This window comes from Nicotiana tomentosiformis, chromosome 7, assembly GCF_000390325.3.
Source record: "Nicotiana tomentosiformis chromosome 7, ASM39032v3, whole genome shotgun sequence".
NCBI classification, from domain to species: Eukaryota; Viridiplantae; Streptophyta; class Magnoliopsida; order Solanales; family Solanaceae; genus Nicotiana; species Nicotiana tomentosiformis.
The window spans coordinates 33,819,383-33,837,059 of record NC_090818.1 but is presented as its reverse complement, the minus strand read 5'-3'; the positions used below and the strand labels follow the sequence as shown (position 1 = coordinate 33,837,059).

The window sequence follows — 17,677 nt, the reverse complement described above, 5'->3', positions numbered from 1 at the left end:
AGTCGATATAGGTCAAACGTTTTGTTTTTAATATTCATCGATGCATCTAAGTAAGTTATAAGTCGATGAATCAATTTACAAATAGATTAGATATATTTGATGATAAATTATATATACTAATTAGGATCTTCACAAGTCTATCTCATAAATTAAAGAACCCGACCCCGTGGTCCTAGCACTTCGTGTTCTTATATATATACGGCTATACCTCTATATATACACACACAAACACACACACACCCCTCCCCCTATTGTAATACTTTAACTATATATATAGCTTGTTATAGTATATGTTTTTTTTTTTGTGTGTGTGTGTATATATATATATATATATATATATATATATATATATATATAACACGCTTCGTTGTACTACTTTAACTACATATATAGCATGTTATATATAGTATATGTTAGTGTATTCATTATTTGTATTACAAAAGTGTTAACGAATTATATTTATATTATTTAGATAGTAAATATAAAAGTAATTCGAAAGTTTGACCAATATTGACGTAATAACTGACCAACTTTGGTCGGTTATTTTCCAGTAAAATAACAATTACCGACCAAAGTTGGTCGGTAAATGCTTCCCCTACATTAACCGACCAACGTTGGTCGGTAATTTTAAATATAAATTCTTAAATATTATAAAATATTTTAAATAATAAAATAATTATTAAAATTTAAAAAATTGGGTCCAGATTACCGACCAACGTTGGTCGGTAATCCAAAATTTTCTTGTCTGACCAGCTGGGTCAATTCGTTGACCAATTTACCGATCAACGTTGGTCGGTATTTAGTTTTAAAAAAATATAATTTTTTTTTCCAGTTTCCGTCTAAGCTGAACTATTTTTGGTCGCTTTTTTTGACCGACCAACGTTGGTCGAAAATATTTGGTCGATTTTTAGCAGATTTTTAGCAGGAGTCATCAATGAGTTTAGTGATTTGTTGAAATCTTTTAACAAAGTGATAATTGGCGTATGTTGTTGGGATTTCATTTTGAAGTTGTGGTTAAGTTTTAACGCTATTCGATTCTCAATTTTAATATATTAGTATATAATATTATAATGAGTGTATTATGTTGGTATACCAGATGTATAAACACTATTGCAAAAATAATGGGTTATGCGGCTATAAACATAAAAACATTATCATGTAAATGCAATATTATGTGTTGGGTTGTAATTTTTTGCAAATTTCTCTCTTCTTTTCCTGCTTTTTTCATGCTCTTTATACTCATGTGATTAAGTGGGCGTTTGGACATAAGAATTGTAAAATTTCAAAAAAGTTAAAAAAAAATTCAAGTGAAAATGGTATTTGAAAATTAGAGTTATGTTCGGACATGAATATAATTTTGGGTTGTTTTTAAATTTTTGTGAGTGATCTGAGTGAAAATTTTGAAAAATAACATTTTGGAGTTTTTCAAATATTTGATAAATTTCAAAATTCATTTTCAAGTGAAAATTGAAAATTTTATATCCAAACATTGATTTAGGAAAAAAAATGAATTTTTTTCGAAAAAAGTAAAATAATTGTTATGTCCAAACGGTTCTAAATAACTTGAGTTGAGTACTAGCTCATGACTTATTGACAAGACTAAAAGACAAAGGTGTAGCATCTTTTACAAAAGTTTAAGCACATAGAAGGGCAAGTAATAATGTATTACCAGTAAATAGGGCACAAGATGTTTAGTGTTTATGGCATTTATATATTTCATCTCTTCAAAAAGCAGTTTAGATCCTAATCATGCCTAGATTGAAGTAGATATCTACAATGGCACAATGAACACGACATCAAACGTTATTATCGGCACTAATTTTGACCTTTCTAACACTATTGTCCCCTATGCACACGAATGGGAAAAACTTTCTCAGTGTTCGGCAGATTTCTGAAACATGTCTATTCAAGTTCGTAGCCTTATTTTAGCTAGTTGAAAAATGGGCATTTGCCAACTTTGTCATTGTCTTTGATATCTTTTTCAAGATAAAAATGACATGTTTGCAAATTAAGAATTAGATTGGGGGTGTTATGCAATAAAAATGGGAATTTATAAACTGGTCTTTCTAGGACAAGATGGGGTTGCGCAAGTTTTTCAATGTGTTATGTCTCGTAATAAGAGATAGTATCCCGCTAATTCCTTGCTAAATTAAAAAAAAATGTGGTCAGGTAATATTAGTTCCTCGTTAATTTCTTTTATATTATTCCTTTTAGTGAGAAACTGTAATGTCAAACTCCTGCTAATTTTTGGAATATTGCTACCCATAAATACAATATTAACTAAAAAAATATAAATTGTCAATTTGTCATATCGTGTATTTCTCTTATTACTTTTCTTTACCTTTTCCTTCCGAAGGAAAATATTATACTCCGTATATAGTTACTAATATGCATTATTATAGAAGGAAGTGTTATGGCCTCTGGGTGGCACTTTTATCCACACAACAATTAGTAGATGATTATCTAAAAAATGAAGTTCCTAATTTATCTGATAGCTTATCTTTTTACGTGTTATTACTCTGGTCCATACTTAATCATTGATTTTTTCACTAGAAAGGTGTTAAGTTAATTAATCTAGTAAAATTACATGCCAAAGAAAAATAACCTTTTATAATTCAATTTTCGCTTTTAACATATCACTCGGGTAATTCATTTGAGTTTAACTTCTTTATAGTGATAGCATAAAAATTAATTTTATACCGGCAATCAATTAAAATATGATTTACAAATAATCATTCATCAAAATTACTCCACTAGTAAGGTCAAAATGATCATGTTACTTTCTATTTGTGACATATTAAAATATAAGTATGGATAGTCTAAACTCTCCTTTGAACATAGATTTTGGTCATTTTTACAAAATGTTTTTGGGAATATTGTTTGTTAGTGAAATTTGACGAAGTTTTTGGGTGAAATTTTTTTTCTACTCACAAAATTTAATTTTTTTCAAATAAAATTTATGTCAACACAATTTTAATTTCATAAAACTATTTTTCAATACTAATTTAAAAACTTATTATTTCAGATTTTAACCAAATTTATGTTGCAACGCTGGTAAAATGTTTTTTTACATTATGTACGTAAGTCAAATCTTATTCATAAATGGTACAGTATCTTTCTTCCATGACCTGTACCTACTATTTGTAGAGGAGTAGATCCCAGACTAGGTTGATTTCATTTCCTATGCAACTGACAAAAGTTAATTTCGCCGACTATAATATTCAACGCAAATAAATAAAAGCCTGTTTGCTTTTCTCTCGTTAAATTAACACAATGCTCCATCAAACTATAAACAACTCTTCTCCCTTCTCCTCTATATATAGCCGGTCAAGCCCAACCTCAATTTGCTGCCACCTTCATCAAAACAAACATTTCTTTCTGCTAAAACCAAACCAAACAAAACCAAGTCAAAATTGAGTGTATTTCAATGGCTGAAGGTAGCATTTTGATTGTGACACTAGTTATTGGTTTGGTTGGATTTGTATTTGGCATAGTTTTGAACCATTTTTGGCCTTTGTTCAGCAATATTAAGCTTGGTCATGTTCCCAAGGGCACTTTTGGATGGCCTTTACTAGGAGAAACCCTTTCCTTTTTAAAGCCTCACCCTTCTAATTCTATTGGGAATTTTCTACAAGAACATTGTTCTAGGTAAGTAACATGCTTCTTCATAATTATGTTTCTTGAAAGTACAGTACCCCTCTTTGTTATTATTGCATGTACCTTTTTTTAAAAAAATATACAATTTGAATTTTCAGGTATGGGAAAGTGTTCAAATCCCACTTGTTTTTCTCTCCAACAGTGGTTTCTTGTGACCAGGACCTCAATTACTTCATACTACAAAATGAAGATAAGTTATTTCAGTGCAGCTATCCAAAACCAATCCATGGTATTCTTGGCAAAGTTTCACTGCTTGTAGCTGTTGGTGACACACACAAAAGGCTTAGGAATGTTTCCTTATCACTCATCAGCACCATCAAATCAAAACCTGAGTTTTTTAATGATGTTGAAAAATCAGCCATTCAGATTCTTCAGTCTTGGAAAAATAAAAAACAAGTCATCTTCTGGGAGGAGTCAAGAAAGGTAAAAGTTATATATGCACACCATATATATTCTTGGCTATTGATCAATACTTCTAAAATAGTAACATGATTTTGTAAATAAATTTATGCTATTACTCTATATCTCTTTACGTGCCTAGAATTTAACTTCAATAGTAAACTTGTGTTGGGAAGGTTTGATCACAAGTATTATTAGGAATTTCCGACATAATTTTGGTTTCTTGTGTGCAGTTTTCATTCAATGTGATAGTAAAGCAAGTTCTTGGATTGACTCCAGATGATTCACAAAGTGCAACAATTCTTCAAGATTTTCTGGCATTTATGAGAGGGCTAATTTCTTTACCACTCTACATACCTGGAACTCCATATGCAAGAGCCGTGCAGGTTCTCCACATCTACTGATAAATATGTCTACTTCATTATTTTACTTAATAAAATTACAAGCATAGGTATTCTTTATTTTAGATATGCTTTTGTTGCAAAAAGATTAAAAGTAGGCATGTGAAATTCAACTTTTTTTTTATCCATGACGCCTTCTTCTTTACAGGCTAGAAGTAGAATATCTTCGACTGTCAAAGCAATTATAGAGGAAAGAAGAAAAAGACATGGTGGAAGCTGCTGTAGTGATAATAAAAGGAATGATTTTCTTGATATACTTCTTTGTGTTGATACCTTATCTGAAGATGAAAAAGTTAGCTTTGTTCTAGATTCTCTACTCGGTGGTTACGAAACCACTTCCTTACTAATGGCTATGGTTGTATTTTTTGTTGGTCAATCACAAGTTGCTCTTGATCAACTCAAGGTAATTACATGCATTTATCTCTATATAATCTTTACTTTTTTGGTTTCGAGTTAAAATCCTATCCACGTGAAATAAATACTTATACAATTAGACCATCTTAAAGCTAATTACGTGCCAAATTTCTATGATAAGTATTCCATCAGCTCTAATTTATATGGCATCATTCGAATCGTAGAAGTCATCCAGTTTTTTCTCACCACTATTTTTGAATATGCCTTTAAATATTTGAATTGTTAATTATTCTAATTTATAATACTTTTTATATCGTTTTCAAATATGAAAACTTATAAATGCTATATTCGAACGCGTAAATTCAAAATGTGCCACATAAATTTGGCCAAAAAGAGTATGAATCAGTAACCTAGCCAAAATAGTAGTATCTAATAGATTATTATAAGTTAAATAACACTAATAGTGTAAAAAGATATTTGCACTTCTATAATCATTAGTTTTGCCGTATCTCTCTTGAATTTTCAACTCTCATTGCAAAAACTAATGTAGGTAGAGCATCATAACGTACGAAGCATGAAGAAAAAGGAAGAGTTATTGAATTGGGAAGATTACAAGAAGATGGACTTCACTCAAAAGGTAGAGAGAATGCGCAGACTGCAATGATTACTGAATATTATAAATATTTAGACTTTATTATCTTTATTAAGAGTTTTTTAAGCTTAAATTTATTTTCTTATTAAATACAGGTAATAAATGAAGCTCTCAGATATGGGAATGTTGTCAAATTTGTGCACCGAAAGGCCCTTAAAGATGTCAAATTTAGAGGTCTGTGTTGACCTGTAATGGTCCAATACTTAAAAATTTATTTATCCCTAATTATGCATGCATTAGCCTTTATTAGCATTGTACAATTCTACTTTTTTTTTCTCCAGATGTCTGGCCATAAATGAAGAGATTTCTTTTTATATATTAAAGATAATTTTAAATTAGAGCTTGACATTTAATAATACCTTTTTCTTTTTATTGAAATTATGAATGTAGATTATGTGATTCCAGCGGGTTGGAAGGTCCTACCTGTATTCAGTGCAGTTCACTTGGACCCATCAGTTCATGCAAATGCACTCCAGTTTAATCCTTGGAGATGGGAGGTAATTATATAACAGTGTAAAAAAATATTTATACAATTAAATCACTTTAAAAGGTATTGCAAATAATATTCTTTTATAAATAAAATAAATGAAAAGTAGGAGTAGTAAGTACATTACAGGTCAATTTATATAGATAGAGTAAATTTTCTGTATATAATTCGTTAAATCCTATTTTGATATTTATCAAGATCTTTGTTAAAACCAAGGCTAGCATTGTGGACTTTCGACGTTAATAATAGAAGACACGTGATAATTATTAGAGTTTGAAAAATCAGGTGATAATTAGAGAGGAAAACTTACTCTATAATGACCTTTATCTACGCTATGACAAGTGATTATGTCGCAACAAAAGGGTTAATTAACCCAAATCCCCTTCTAAACAAAGCCCCATGCCTCTCTTCTTAATCATTTTTCTTTCTTTTAAGGCTCGTTGTCAAGCTGTTAACTCTTTTTTTCTTGTTTTTTTTTTTTTTTGCACTAAAAATTAAATGTTTAGAGCGATGAACAAATATGCAAGAAACTGACTCCTTTTGGGGGAGGGTCGAGGTGTTGCCCTGGATTTGAACTTGCAAAGGTTGAGGTAGCGTTCTTCCTCCACCACCTCGTACAAAAGTACAGGTAAATCTCTGCTTTAAAACTTTTTAGCACTTTTTCTGTTTATCAGTTATGTTGCTTGCAATCTTTAAAATTTGATATGGGCGTGGTAGCATTATTGAAATTATGTTGCTCGCACTCTTTAAAACTTGATACGGGGTGTGGTAGCATTATTGAAGAGTCCATTGAATATGGGTGGTCAATTACGCTTGATTATTTAAAGAAGATTTCTACAATGCTAGTGTTTTTAGGCCTTTCTTTTTTGTTTAAATAATAATTTTGCTGTACGCAATCGCCTCGGAACCTAATAAAGGGGTTTAGTATTGGTATGAAAAAATTATCTCATCTAACTAACATACTATTCCTTATGGTTCTTTTAATTCCATTAGAAGCTTTTATGTTCTTATTGTGCTAATTATGGACACATGTTATGTAGATGGGATGTAGAAGAAGGTGAACAACCAATAGCATATCCATATGTGGAGTTCCAAAATGGTTTAACAATCAGACTGCATCAAATTTCTACCTAGGCCTACAATAATTTGAGTGTGGTCATGGGATGGGATCCATTGGCTTTAGGCACATTGTGCTGAAAATTCCAATCACAACATCAAAATCTGGAGGTCCAATGCTATATCATTCGTATAGTGTAGACAATGAAGATCTCTTCCTTCACATATCTGTTTTGCCCTCATCGTACAGAAAGAAAGCCAGATTTCCTTTTCTCTTTATTGTATTATGATCGTTATACATAATTCCACGCCGCAGTTTTCCAATTAATTCCAATAATCTTTCTGCAGTTTCTTCACTTCCATCAGTTTACTTCATACCGATCTTTGTAACTAGGATTTATACACGAACTATCGGGGACCGAGCCAGAATTTCAACTTTATAGGTTGTAAATTTTAGACCAACAAAAGTGCTAATGGTAATGGGTTCTAACTTTAATATTTATACATATTTAATATTTTTCTCGACACAAATACACAATTTAAACAAAGGCTACTGTTTCAAACGAACCTATAGGTGGGCTTCTAGCTCGCCCCTGCCAATTATGCTTTCAATATCTGGGATGCAATGCAACCTTAACCACCCATATGCCACCAAGCATGAATTAGTATATTTTGTTTTTCTTACTCTAAGGGGTTAATTGGTCGGGAAACAAGTAATCACAGGATTAACTATCTCGGGCTAGTTATTCGGGGATTGTTATCCTACCCTTCCACAGGAATAAAAATATCACTACAATCACTGGATAAGTAATCTCGCAATTATTATACCACGATTTTATCCCAATCAAACGTGAGATAAACTCATCTCAAATTTTGATTCTTAGATTACTTAACCCATTCCTTGTACCGTGTACCAAAGGACCCCTAAGTCTTGCCTAATTAAATTGCTCTTTTCAAATGTCCACTATAGGACAACTAGTTGCAATCCATCAATAAATATTCAATAATGCATTGTTAAGGAACACAAACTTGTAAGCTGTTCAAATAGATTGAGGTAAAATGAACTGTGCACGAAATCATGTGTACATCGCATTTATGGCATGTGAAAACCAATGTTTAAAGCAAAGCTGACATAAACAGTGTTACTAGCTTCATAGCTAAGCTACGAATTCATCACGTGTTGTTTCAATTGGTTATTGTCAGAGAGCATTGAACTATAACAAAAAGATATTCCATTTAGAGCTACACATTCCTTTTTTGCTGGACAGGAGAAATAATTCAGTGAATTAACTTACCACTAAACTAATTAGTTAAAACAATATAAAGAACCTAACTATGTGGATTTTACTACAATGGGACTTCTAACATAGTGCTTACTGTCTGACCAAATTAACTGGCCAAATACATAATCTTTTGGACCCTTGGATCCTTTAACCTTCAGAGTGATCTTGAACGATTTCTCCTCACCAATATTCTTAAACTCAAGACTATTTGGCTCAACAGCAGCAGAAATTCCAATGGGTCTACGAATACGAGCTTTGTATGTAGCTGGAGATCCAACATTTTTCAAAGTTCTAGTAATAGTGACAGTGCCATTGAGATTAGGAACTGTAATTGAGGGTAAGTTCATATCAATGAAATTAACCGGCTCAGGGCATTTGAAAGGGCCTTGTGTAAATGTCTTGATTTGAGTTTCATTGTAGCCTTGGCCGCAGAGAAAGCTTAAATAATCATCCATAGTCAAGTCATACACCAAACCAGGATCCATGGCGCGGTTTGGCCACACATGCCCTGCTCCATAAGCAAATGGACTTGTTTTGATGTGACTAGCATTCAACATTGGCTCTATAGCATTATCTCGTGTTCTCGCTTGTCCAACAAGAAAAATAACATGGTATCAGAACCAGAACCAGAAGTATTTGTTTTGCAAATTCTTATATAGTTAGGAACTTATGTAGTACAAATTGATTCAAATGTGTAAATGAAAAGGTTATTTTGTTCTTACCAGTGGTCATAATTGCTGATTTAATAGCAGAAGGACTCCAGGTTGGGTGGAGAGTTTTCAGAAGACCAACAACACCAGAAATATGAGGGCATGACATAGAAGTGCCTGAAACTGAGTTAAATTTAACCCGACGTTTATCAAAATCTTGATTTGTAGGACCTTCAGCGCCAGTATAGGCAGCGATAATACTCACTCCTGGAGCAGTAATATCAGGCTGCAAACATAATACCAAATAAATGACCCTACGAAAAGGACATTATTCTGATAAACTCGAAAAAATCACAAAGTTGAATTTGTTATAAAACCTTAAGGATCTCTGGTGTAACAGTGTTAGGTCCTATTGATGAAAAGGCTGCCATAACTGGAGCTGGCTTTGTTCCCAATTGAGTTGTTGGATGTGTGATGGAAGCTGTAGGTGCCCTGCTTATAACGTTTTCACAAGAAAATAAAGTGACGTAATTAGAAACAGTCTTTACGCTCTGTTAGAGTATATAAGTTAAATCCATCCGTAAGTTATTTTACCTTGTTGAATTAAGGTAAGCGAAGAGTTCAAGTCCATCAGTGTAACTAATTTGCGTAGCAGGTAAGACGTGAGGATCAGCAATAATTTCATTGCCAGACGCGTAATCGTTGGCTAGAATCATTCCAACTGCACCAGCCAAAGCAGCTTGCTGTCCCTTGTCAACCCTTGCATTATCTCCTCTTAGACAAACTAAAATAGTTCCCTTTACCTTCTTAGGGTCCAATGCCCCAGCTTTGCATAACTGACTGCAGTAAAACAAGAAAAAGAAAAAAGTAAATGTCAGTCAAGCAAACTCTCAGATTTAGTTGTAGTAAGAAGTTATGAAGTAAGTTGATTATACTCACGCATCGTCTGTTGAAGCATGGGGAGCTTTTGCTGAAGCAGCATTTATAATAGGGAAGAAGTTGCCTTTGGGCAGTGTTTCAACTGAAAGACTTTCTCCCTATCAAAAATATTTCATTTAGTAAAATCAAGACAAGAATATACATACACTTTCACCGAAGTCAGGAATTCTTACAAGGGTATTAAAAAATTGCATGTATGTTACACCTCCTATACATCTTTATCAGTAAAATAGTGCACAAGAGAAGGAAAAGAAAACCTTACTTTGTACTGCTTTTTGTTTCCTAGGATGATATAGCTGGGAAACTGACGATCCATAGTGCTCGCGCCAACGGTTATGAGCCAAGGTGCAACATTTGATACTGTACCAGGACCAGGACCAGAATTACCAGCAGAGGTGACAACAACAATGCCATGCTTAACAGCATGAAATGAACCAATAGCTACACTGTCATTGACATATGCTCCAGCATCTCCTCCAAGTGAGACCGAAAGCACGTCCACGCCATCATCAATTGCCATATCAAAAGCAGCCAAGATATCTGAATCAAAGCACTCATTGCCCATAATTGGAGGCCAGCAAACTCTGTAAGCTGCTACTCTTGCTTTTGGTGATCCACCCTTTGCTGTTCCGTTTCCATACCCGAAAACACTTGATCCTTGAACAAAATTTCCACCAGCTGTGGATAACGTGTGGGAACCATGGCCATCCGTGTCTCGTGGTGTGTTGAAACTTGAATTCAGAGATCCTGCTAGAGTCGCGTATCCTTTGTTGAAGTACCTTGCTCCAATTAGCTTCCTTTATTTAAGATGGACATAACTTCAATGTCTAAATCTTCATTCCGATAATAAAATGTAGAATTCATATCCCAAGCGGATATACATGTTAATTTATTCTGCTTCCTTCCATACTTTAGTTTAAGCCAATTTTAAGTAAGTTATCGCGGATTGGTGGCTTAGGGACCAGATCAACAGTCAGTTTAGAATTACTTATATTGTCCAAAACTTACAAATTATTTTAAAAAACAAAAACTAAGGGGTACAATGTCAGTGAACAGAAAGTTCTAAAGTGCAAAATTCTGTTTGCCAAGCTGTGCAGATAAGATGGTAAAAGAAAAAAGTGGACTGAGGGAAACAGTACCTATTGCACTGAAAGGTGTGATCAGAATCATTTTGGCAAATTCCTCTCCACTTTGATGGAATTGGTCCCAATTCTTCATCAATAAAGCTTTCTGATTCAGGCCAGGCACCTGGTCCACACCCATATCACAAAAAGTTGAGCATTGAGATAAGCAGCAGTAAGTCATAATGTAGTTAAGAAAGTTAATCAATAATGTAATCTTACTGTTATTTTTAGTCTAAGTTAGTTTCCAAGTGAGTGGACTATTGAAATAAAGATTAATTTTTACCCCTTACTGTTGCAACAATGTGAAGGGAGCCTTAGAGCAACAGTAAAGTTGTCTCCGTGTGATCTTTAGGCGGGTTCGGGCCGTGGAAGATGCTTGTATCAGGGTAGGCTGCCTACATCACACCCCTTAGGGTGCGGCCCTTCCCCGAACCCTGCGTGAATGCGGATGTTTCGTGCACCAAATTAGCTTTTATTGTTGCAACAATGTCATATATCATGGAATTCAAACACCAAAATAGAATGAAGTTGATCTGTTTAATGGGAAAAGGGAATTGGTAATTGCAAAAGATTGACTAATTATGAAAAATGATGAAATCATCCATCTTTTGAGGTAAGGGCATCAGAACCTAAGCTTTTGTTTTACATATTCTGTTCTTTTAATTCTGCTTTTGTTTTCCAACTTGTTCTTTGCTTTAAGTGACAGCACCAATCCACTAGTATGTAGGCCTTTGTCTGTGCTAGGACAACACAAGCTTTATGGATAATTGAACAACATTAAAAAAATATTGAAGTTCCTCAACTTTTATGAACATTGTTTATCAAATAAATGCAGGTATTAGCTTCTAGATTGCTAAGTAGTTTCCCAACATGACTTTGCCTAGTATTGCACAGAAAGCAAAATGACTTTTCTATTTTCAGACAATCAGAATACTAATTTCAATTCGAAGTATCTAAACTAAAATATTCTGTAATTGACCATACCAACCCAAAGATGAATAAAATAATCTACTTCTCCGATGCTTACTCTTTCAACTGCTGAAAGGTGCAGACATGATTCAAAAAGGAAGCTTCTGTCAAATAAATAATATTTTATTATATGTGAAAGTGGGTTGGCCAAGGCAAGGAAATTAATGAGATCTTGAAATATCAAATATTTAACTATAGTTTATTGTTATCAAGACAAATCTTGCAAGTTTCCAACAAGGTCCTTATCATAATTATGGGATCACAAAAGAAGACTTCTTTTACATCAACAAAGTCAATAATCTAAGAGCAACTTATTGCAAGCTCAATTTTCTTCACATGCCTATTCTCGACTAAACATTAAAAAAAAAACAGCAGGATCCATGAAAAGACCGTATCCCAAGAGTTGTAATGGAGGGACCATATCCTGATACAAATATCAGTGGTTAATTTCACCGCTTAAACCTGTAACCTATAGATCACACAAAGACAACTTTACCGTTGTTCCGAGGGCTCCCGTTCGCTTGACCAAGGGGTAACTAAGAGAAAATAGTTGAAAAAATGGCAGAATAATATTCAAACATGAAAAGGACTTCAAGTTTGGATCTGTCTTAATACAAAGCAATGGAATCTGTAAATTGGGTATAAAATAGTGAATAAAAAGCATTACCAGTATCAAGATTGCCAATAATTGTATCTTCTCCAAATCTTGCCTTCTTCCATAATGAACTTGGATGTATAACTCCATCATTCTCCAATCCCAAAAAGTTCCATGATCTTGTTGTCTGTAGTTTTCTTCCCCTGTTTGGAAATACTGATACTACTTGGGGATGCTCTGCAAAACAAAAACAAAAAATTAAAACAATTATATTGACAACATTCATAACACCTTAGGGGTGCAACCATTTTCTTGACCGTACATGAACGTGAGATGTTTTGTGCACCGGGCTGCCACAACATTCATAACACCTTAGGGGTGTGACCATTTTCTAGACCTTACATGAACGTGAGATGTTTTGTGCAGCGGGCCGCCACTAACATTCATAACACATGAACTTTACCAGAATACATTCTTAACATTAGGTCTCAAGTTCGGCCTGGAAGGGAATGTAAATTAAGTAAAAGAATACAATTTTACATAAAAGACCAAGACTACCCCAAATTGCTTACTTGAAATTTCTACTGCTTCATCATCTTCAAGCATGGCAGAAAAGCCATTGATGTGTTTAGTGTAAGAGTAGAAAATTGCTTCTTTTGCCTTGTCAGTGCTGTTGTTGAGATTTCAACGTGTAAGATTTTTGACTTCAAATAAATCAAAGGGAATTAATATTACTTTTTAAAAACAAAACACCAAGTAATTACCTTCCCAAGTATGATCCAAGAAACTCATGATGTGAATCTCTTACTCTATCATAATCAATAGATGAAACTTCTTTTCCATGTGAATGTGCACCCATATACACCACATATGACTATACATAAATCACATTAAATCATTATTAGTTTTTCCAAATAGTAATTGTGTAAAATATGAACGAACTAAAACTGAAAAAAAAAATTGCTTAATTACCTTTTTAATGGCAAATGTGGGACTAAGCAATAACATAAAAAGAACTGAAAGGAGACATAAAAGGGCAGAGTTTGCCCCCATTGTTATCTTCATGTTCTTTCTTGCTTACTACTACTACTACTACAACACCTCTGCCTTTTATTAAGTCCTTTCACTCTCAATACGCACAGTTTCTATTTAAAGAGAACTCTTTTGGTTGTAGTTGACCTTTCAATGAATTATTTTATTAAAAAATAATGAATCTTGTTTTTTTTTTTTAATTAGTGGGAAATGTATCCATTTATTGCATGGTTTGAATTCAAAGATTTTACGGCTTGTGTCTAGTGATAGTATACAACACCCTTGACCATAATCTAGTCTAGATCCAATAATGTATAAGCAAGCTTTTCATGCATTTTAACTCAATTCTTCCCAATATAATCATTCTATAAATATGTTTCCATTGTTTTATTAATAATAATTCATGAATTAAACATAATGTTACCCTTTTCGAGTTCCTTTACTAATTCGTTAAAAGCTAATAAATAATGTATGGAATTCTTTGAATAAAGCCATCCCTTTTATTGGTAATAATATGAATACGAGAATGGGACCAGTAGAAGGATGTGAACTATTTAAAATAATAGAGGTTGCTTGACGGTTTTGTTTTTTCTAACAGATATACCAAAAGGGACACACTGGTAAAGACCAAAAATTTCGTCATTTTTTTTTTTTGTGTTTAATAATTTTCTAAATGACCATCGCCCATCGGATATTTTTATTTCTTTTTTCCTTCTAGATAGTAATTGGCCGATTTTTCTTGATTCCGATAATCACAATCAAGAAAAATTCGGGATACGATTGACTCTATATCCAATGAGATATTTTTGTCAAAAATCGAAATTTTAGTGCACTCAAAATCACTCTATCCGAATTATAGCTTAGGTAAAAAGCCAAAAATATCACTATAAATTGAATAAATATAATAGAAAATCACCTGTCCAATGCTTATGGTTCTGATCTATATTTGTAACAAGATAATAATAAAGTGTCACACTACAATACATAGAAACACAAGATTCAATATCCAGGGTATCATTTTATTCCTTTTCTCTTATCTTGGCTTTTCTTATAAGGAAAAAACTTAATAAGCAGTGTCCTTACGTTAACAAACTTATCATTATGTGTAAAAGAACAAAAAGGGACAGGAAAAATAGGAGGAAATAAATTTACCAAATTATTAGTATTGAGTGTGCCAGAAATATATGGCTTTATTTTCTGCGGGTTTTAAGGTCCATATCCGAACAGAAATGTGCAACACACTGTATTTTGTATTTTGTCGCCGTAATGTATGCTGACCAATCAAATGACAGTTGGACGGAGGAGAGAATAAAGTGTGAAAACAGCAGCTAATTTTGAGAGATCTACGTTTGACTCAACCGCCGCGCCTTCCACCGGCGACTTACGTCCGCCGAACCTCGCCCACATGATCAACTCGTGATCCTTTGCACATTTCGGGAAAACAGGTTATTTCGGGTCAATGTAGTGGCGGAGCTAGAATTCTAGGGGTATCAAAATATATAAAAGTAAACATAAGAAAAAATCAATGAAAATTAACATATAATATATTTGCATATAAATTTTTTTAAATCTTCCTACACATTGTATATTTGACGACACCATTCCACCACTAGGTCAATGGGTAATGAAGAAGGCACATGACTTGTGTTCAGAGGCGGATTCAAGATTTAAAATTTATGGGTTCCCACCGTAATTTCAAATTAATATGCAATAATAACTGGGTTCACACTTAGATATTTATAAATATTTAATGAATTTTTTAATATAAATACAGTGTCTACGCAAGAGTTACTGGGTTCCCGAAAACTCATATTCAATGCTCTAGATCCGTCCTTGCTTGTGTTGGTTATCTCCGTTGCACTTCAGAAGAGTGTAACCTTAAGTTATGCTTGAATGATCGAGCCTAGGTCATAATTTGTGACCGGGGCTTGGTTACAACATAAAGTATTACTTACGCACTTTTTTGTGTGCGCAGACTTAGCATTATATACATTTTTTTTTCAATTGATATATAAAGTTTGAGCAGAAACAAGAAATGTAATGCAATTGGTTTAGATAAATCGATCTCGGTCACTAAAAAAATCTTGTATTGCTTTAGATGAATCACCAACTTGCTTGACATTCCGACACTGAGCAGATATGGTCATTACCACTTAATCTTGTATCAATTTCTCCTACAATTTAATGAAATGGAATGTGATAAGAGAGTTTAACATTATAAACAACTCTAAAATGAAAGGAACCATCAATTTATCAAACTTCGTAATTTGGCCCAACATTGATTAAAAGTTTCTAACTCTACCATCTTTTAAAATTTTCTCACTTTTCAGATCATGGTTTTTCTCCCAAGGGCCATTTTCCTTTTTTACTTGCCAACTTTTAAGAAGAAACAAAAGTTTTCGATAAAGGCATGTTACTAGGACATGTCTAGTTTTCCTAAAAGTCGGATAAAAGCTATTGCAGCTATTTAAGTTAGATGGTTCTTGTTATGATGTATAAAACTAAATATGCAAAATGCAGCAAATTGAAGGCTAGATGTACAATTAAGATAACAATTAAAGGACAATGATTACAAATAGAACGTAATAGAGGGACCAAAGTTTCACTTTTCGTCAAAATAGGATGGTACGTTTTCTACATAAGTTGATATGAACCAAATATGTGTAACTTCAATTTCATATATCGGGCCACTGACCTTTTATTTTTCGAGGCAAATGTCATGAGAATGGAACTTCAAGCCGCAATCTACGTGTCAGGCTCGATAATATTTTGGGCAAAATACTCAAAAATGGCCGGACGAAATTAATTGTGTTAGCCAAAGAGTGTAAACGATATTTATATAATATATATGTGCAATATATATATATATATATATATATATATATATATATATATATATATATATTTTATCGACTATTATTTTGAAAGCAGCTAAAAATAATATATTTATCTAATTCTTTCTACTTTCCGCTTTCATTTCCATTGTACAAGAAAACGTTGTTTGAAATTAAGGTAAAGGAAAGAAAAATATTTTGAGAAGATGTGACCGTTCTGAAAGATGGCCAAAGGATGCTTTCTAATTTCTATCTTTCTAATAAAAACAGAAAACACAGGATGTACAGTAGAGCTATTGAAGTTGCCACATCCATGTACAAGTATACAATTTTGTTAATTTGCAGCTTCAGTTGTTAATGTCCTCTTTCTGAACAACAGTGGAATTCTGCGGGGCAGCTGCAACAGTAGACTTACCTATTACATTTTAATTTCGTTTCCACATTTTAAATCTAAAGAAATTTTAGAATATGTATATATCAATATTAAATTAAATTTGTACCAATTGTGATAAGTAAAGTAATCCATGTTATTAACTTAAGCCCCTAATATGTTGTCCGATCCAACAAGAATAACCACATAATTCCTTTAACATCCTTTTCCCCCGCTCACGGTAAATCAGATTCTCTACTTACTCTTTAGTATGGATTATTCGTTAATATATTACTTGGAACTTAGTCAAAACAAAAGTAGCGACATATATATTAAGGTATCTTACCACGTTGCCTGAATATATATTCCTAATGACACCCCACCGCAGAAGCAGATCCATGAGTTAAATTTAAGGGTCAACCTTTAAGAGTTTCAACAATGAACTCACTGTACATTTAAAATTATAATCAAAATTTAATATTTATTAAAATTTTAACAGATTTTTGCCTATATACATATATTTCGTGTCGAAAATTAATTGTGTACTCATATGAACACGTAGCGAAAAGGCTAATTGCGCCCTTGACTGAAGAATAAATAAAAGACCCAAGTCATTCCACCGGACACATGCAAGGCCACGTTTACTGACTACGTACCAACTGTTTGATCGAGTTTCTTCAACGCCATTAGCGTGCCGGTGGGTTTACAATAATGTTTTCTTTTGCTACGTTTCCTTAAACAAAATTAAAGGGATAATTACACTTTTTTTTGTTCAGTTATCGGTGAAATTTTGATTTTGGTTCTTCTAATATTTTGTAAGGACATTTAATCTTCAACTAGCAAAAATGTGTGTTTTAGGTTCATTACTTCATTTA

At 33.1% G+C, this 17,677-nt stretch overlaps 2 protein-coding genes across 2 annotated transcripts; one reads left to right on the top strand and one right to left on the bottom strand.

Moving 5' to 3' along the window:
• The first annotated feature begins 3,293 nt into the window (after positions 1-3,293).
• On the top strand, positions 3,294-7,330 carry LOC104104628 (cytochrome P450 724B1-like). Its single transcript, XM_009612769.4, has 9 exons — positions 3,294-3,648; positions 3,756-4,080; positions 4,290-4,442; positions 4,606-4,860; positions 5,362-5,448; positions 5,559-5,637; positions 5,854-5,960; positions 6,457-6,578; positions 6,991-7,330. Exons 1-9 carry the CDS (start codon positions 3,428-3,430, stop codon positions 7,082-7,084), a joined length of 1,443 nt encoding a protein of 480 aa, XP_009611064.1. The 5' UTR covers positions 3,294-3,427; the 3' UTR covers positions 7,085-7,330.
• Positions 7,331-8,215: 885 nt separating this feature from the next.
• On the bottom strand, positions 8,216-13,691 carry LOC104104635 (subtilisin-like protease SBT5.3). The gene is made up of 11 exons (XM_009612778.4): positions 13,539-13,691; positions 13,331-13,440; positions 13,139-13,236; positions 12,639-12,803; positions 11,018-11,126; positions 10,141-10,675; positions 9,879-9,976; positions 9,534-9,779; positions 9,317-9,431; positions 9,012-9,225; positions 8,216-8,875 (listed from the first exon to the last, which is right to left on the bottom strand). The coding sequence occupies exons 1-11, from the start codon at positions 13,629-13,631 to the stop codon at positions 8,340-8,342; spliced, it is 2,319 nt and encodes a 772-aa protein (XP_009611073.1). The 5' UTR covers positions 13,632-13,691; the 3' UTR covers positions 8,216-8,339.
• Between the last annotated feature and the right edge of the window lie 3,986 nt (positions 13,692-17,677).

Bases quoted from the DNA above. Each gene is read 5' to 3' on its own strand.
- LOC104104628 (XM_009612769.4), top strand. From the start codon at position 3,428: ATGGCTGAAGGTAGCATTTTGATTGTGACACTAGTTATTGGTTTGGTT. The intron at 4,861-5,361 runs GTAATTACATGC...AAACTAATGTAG, and splicing joins TTGCTCTTGATCAACTCAAG to GTAGAGCATCATAACGTACG. The intron at 5,638-5,853 runs GTCTGTGTTGAC...TTATGAATGTAG, and splicing joins TAAAGATGTCAAATTTAGAG to ATTATGTGATTCCAGCGGGT.
- LOC104104635 (XM_009612778.4), bottom strand. From the start codon at position 13,631: ATGAAGATAACAATGGGGGCAAACTCTGCCCTTTTATGTCTCCTTTCA. The intron at 11,127-12,638 runs GTAATGCTTTTT...GGTGTGGACCAG, and splicing joins TATTGGCAATCTTGATACTG to GTGCCTGGCCTGAATCAGAA. The intron at 9,977-10,140 runs GTAAGGTTTTCT...TATTTTTGATAG, and splicing joins GAAACAAAAAGCAGTACAAA to GGAGAAAGTCTTTCAGTTGA.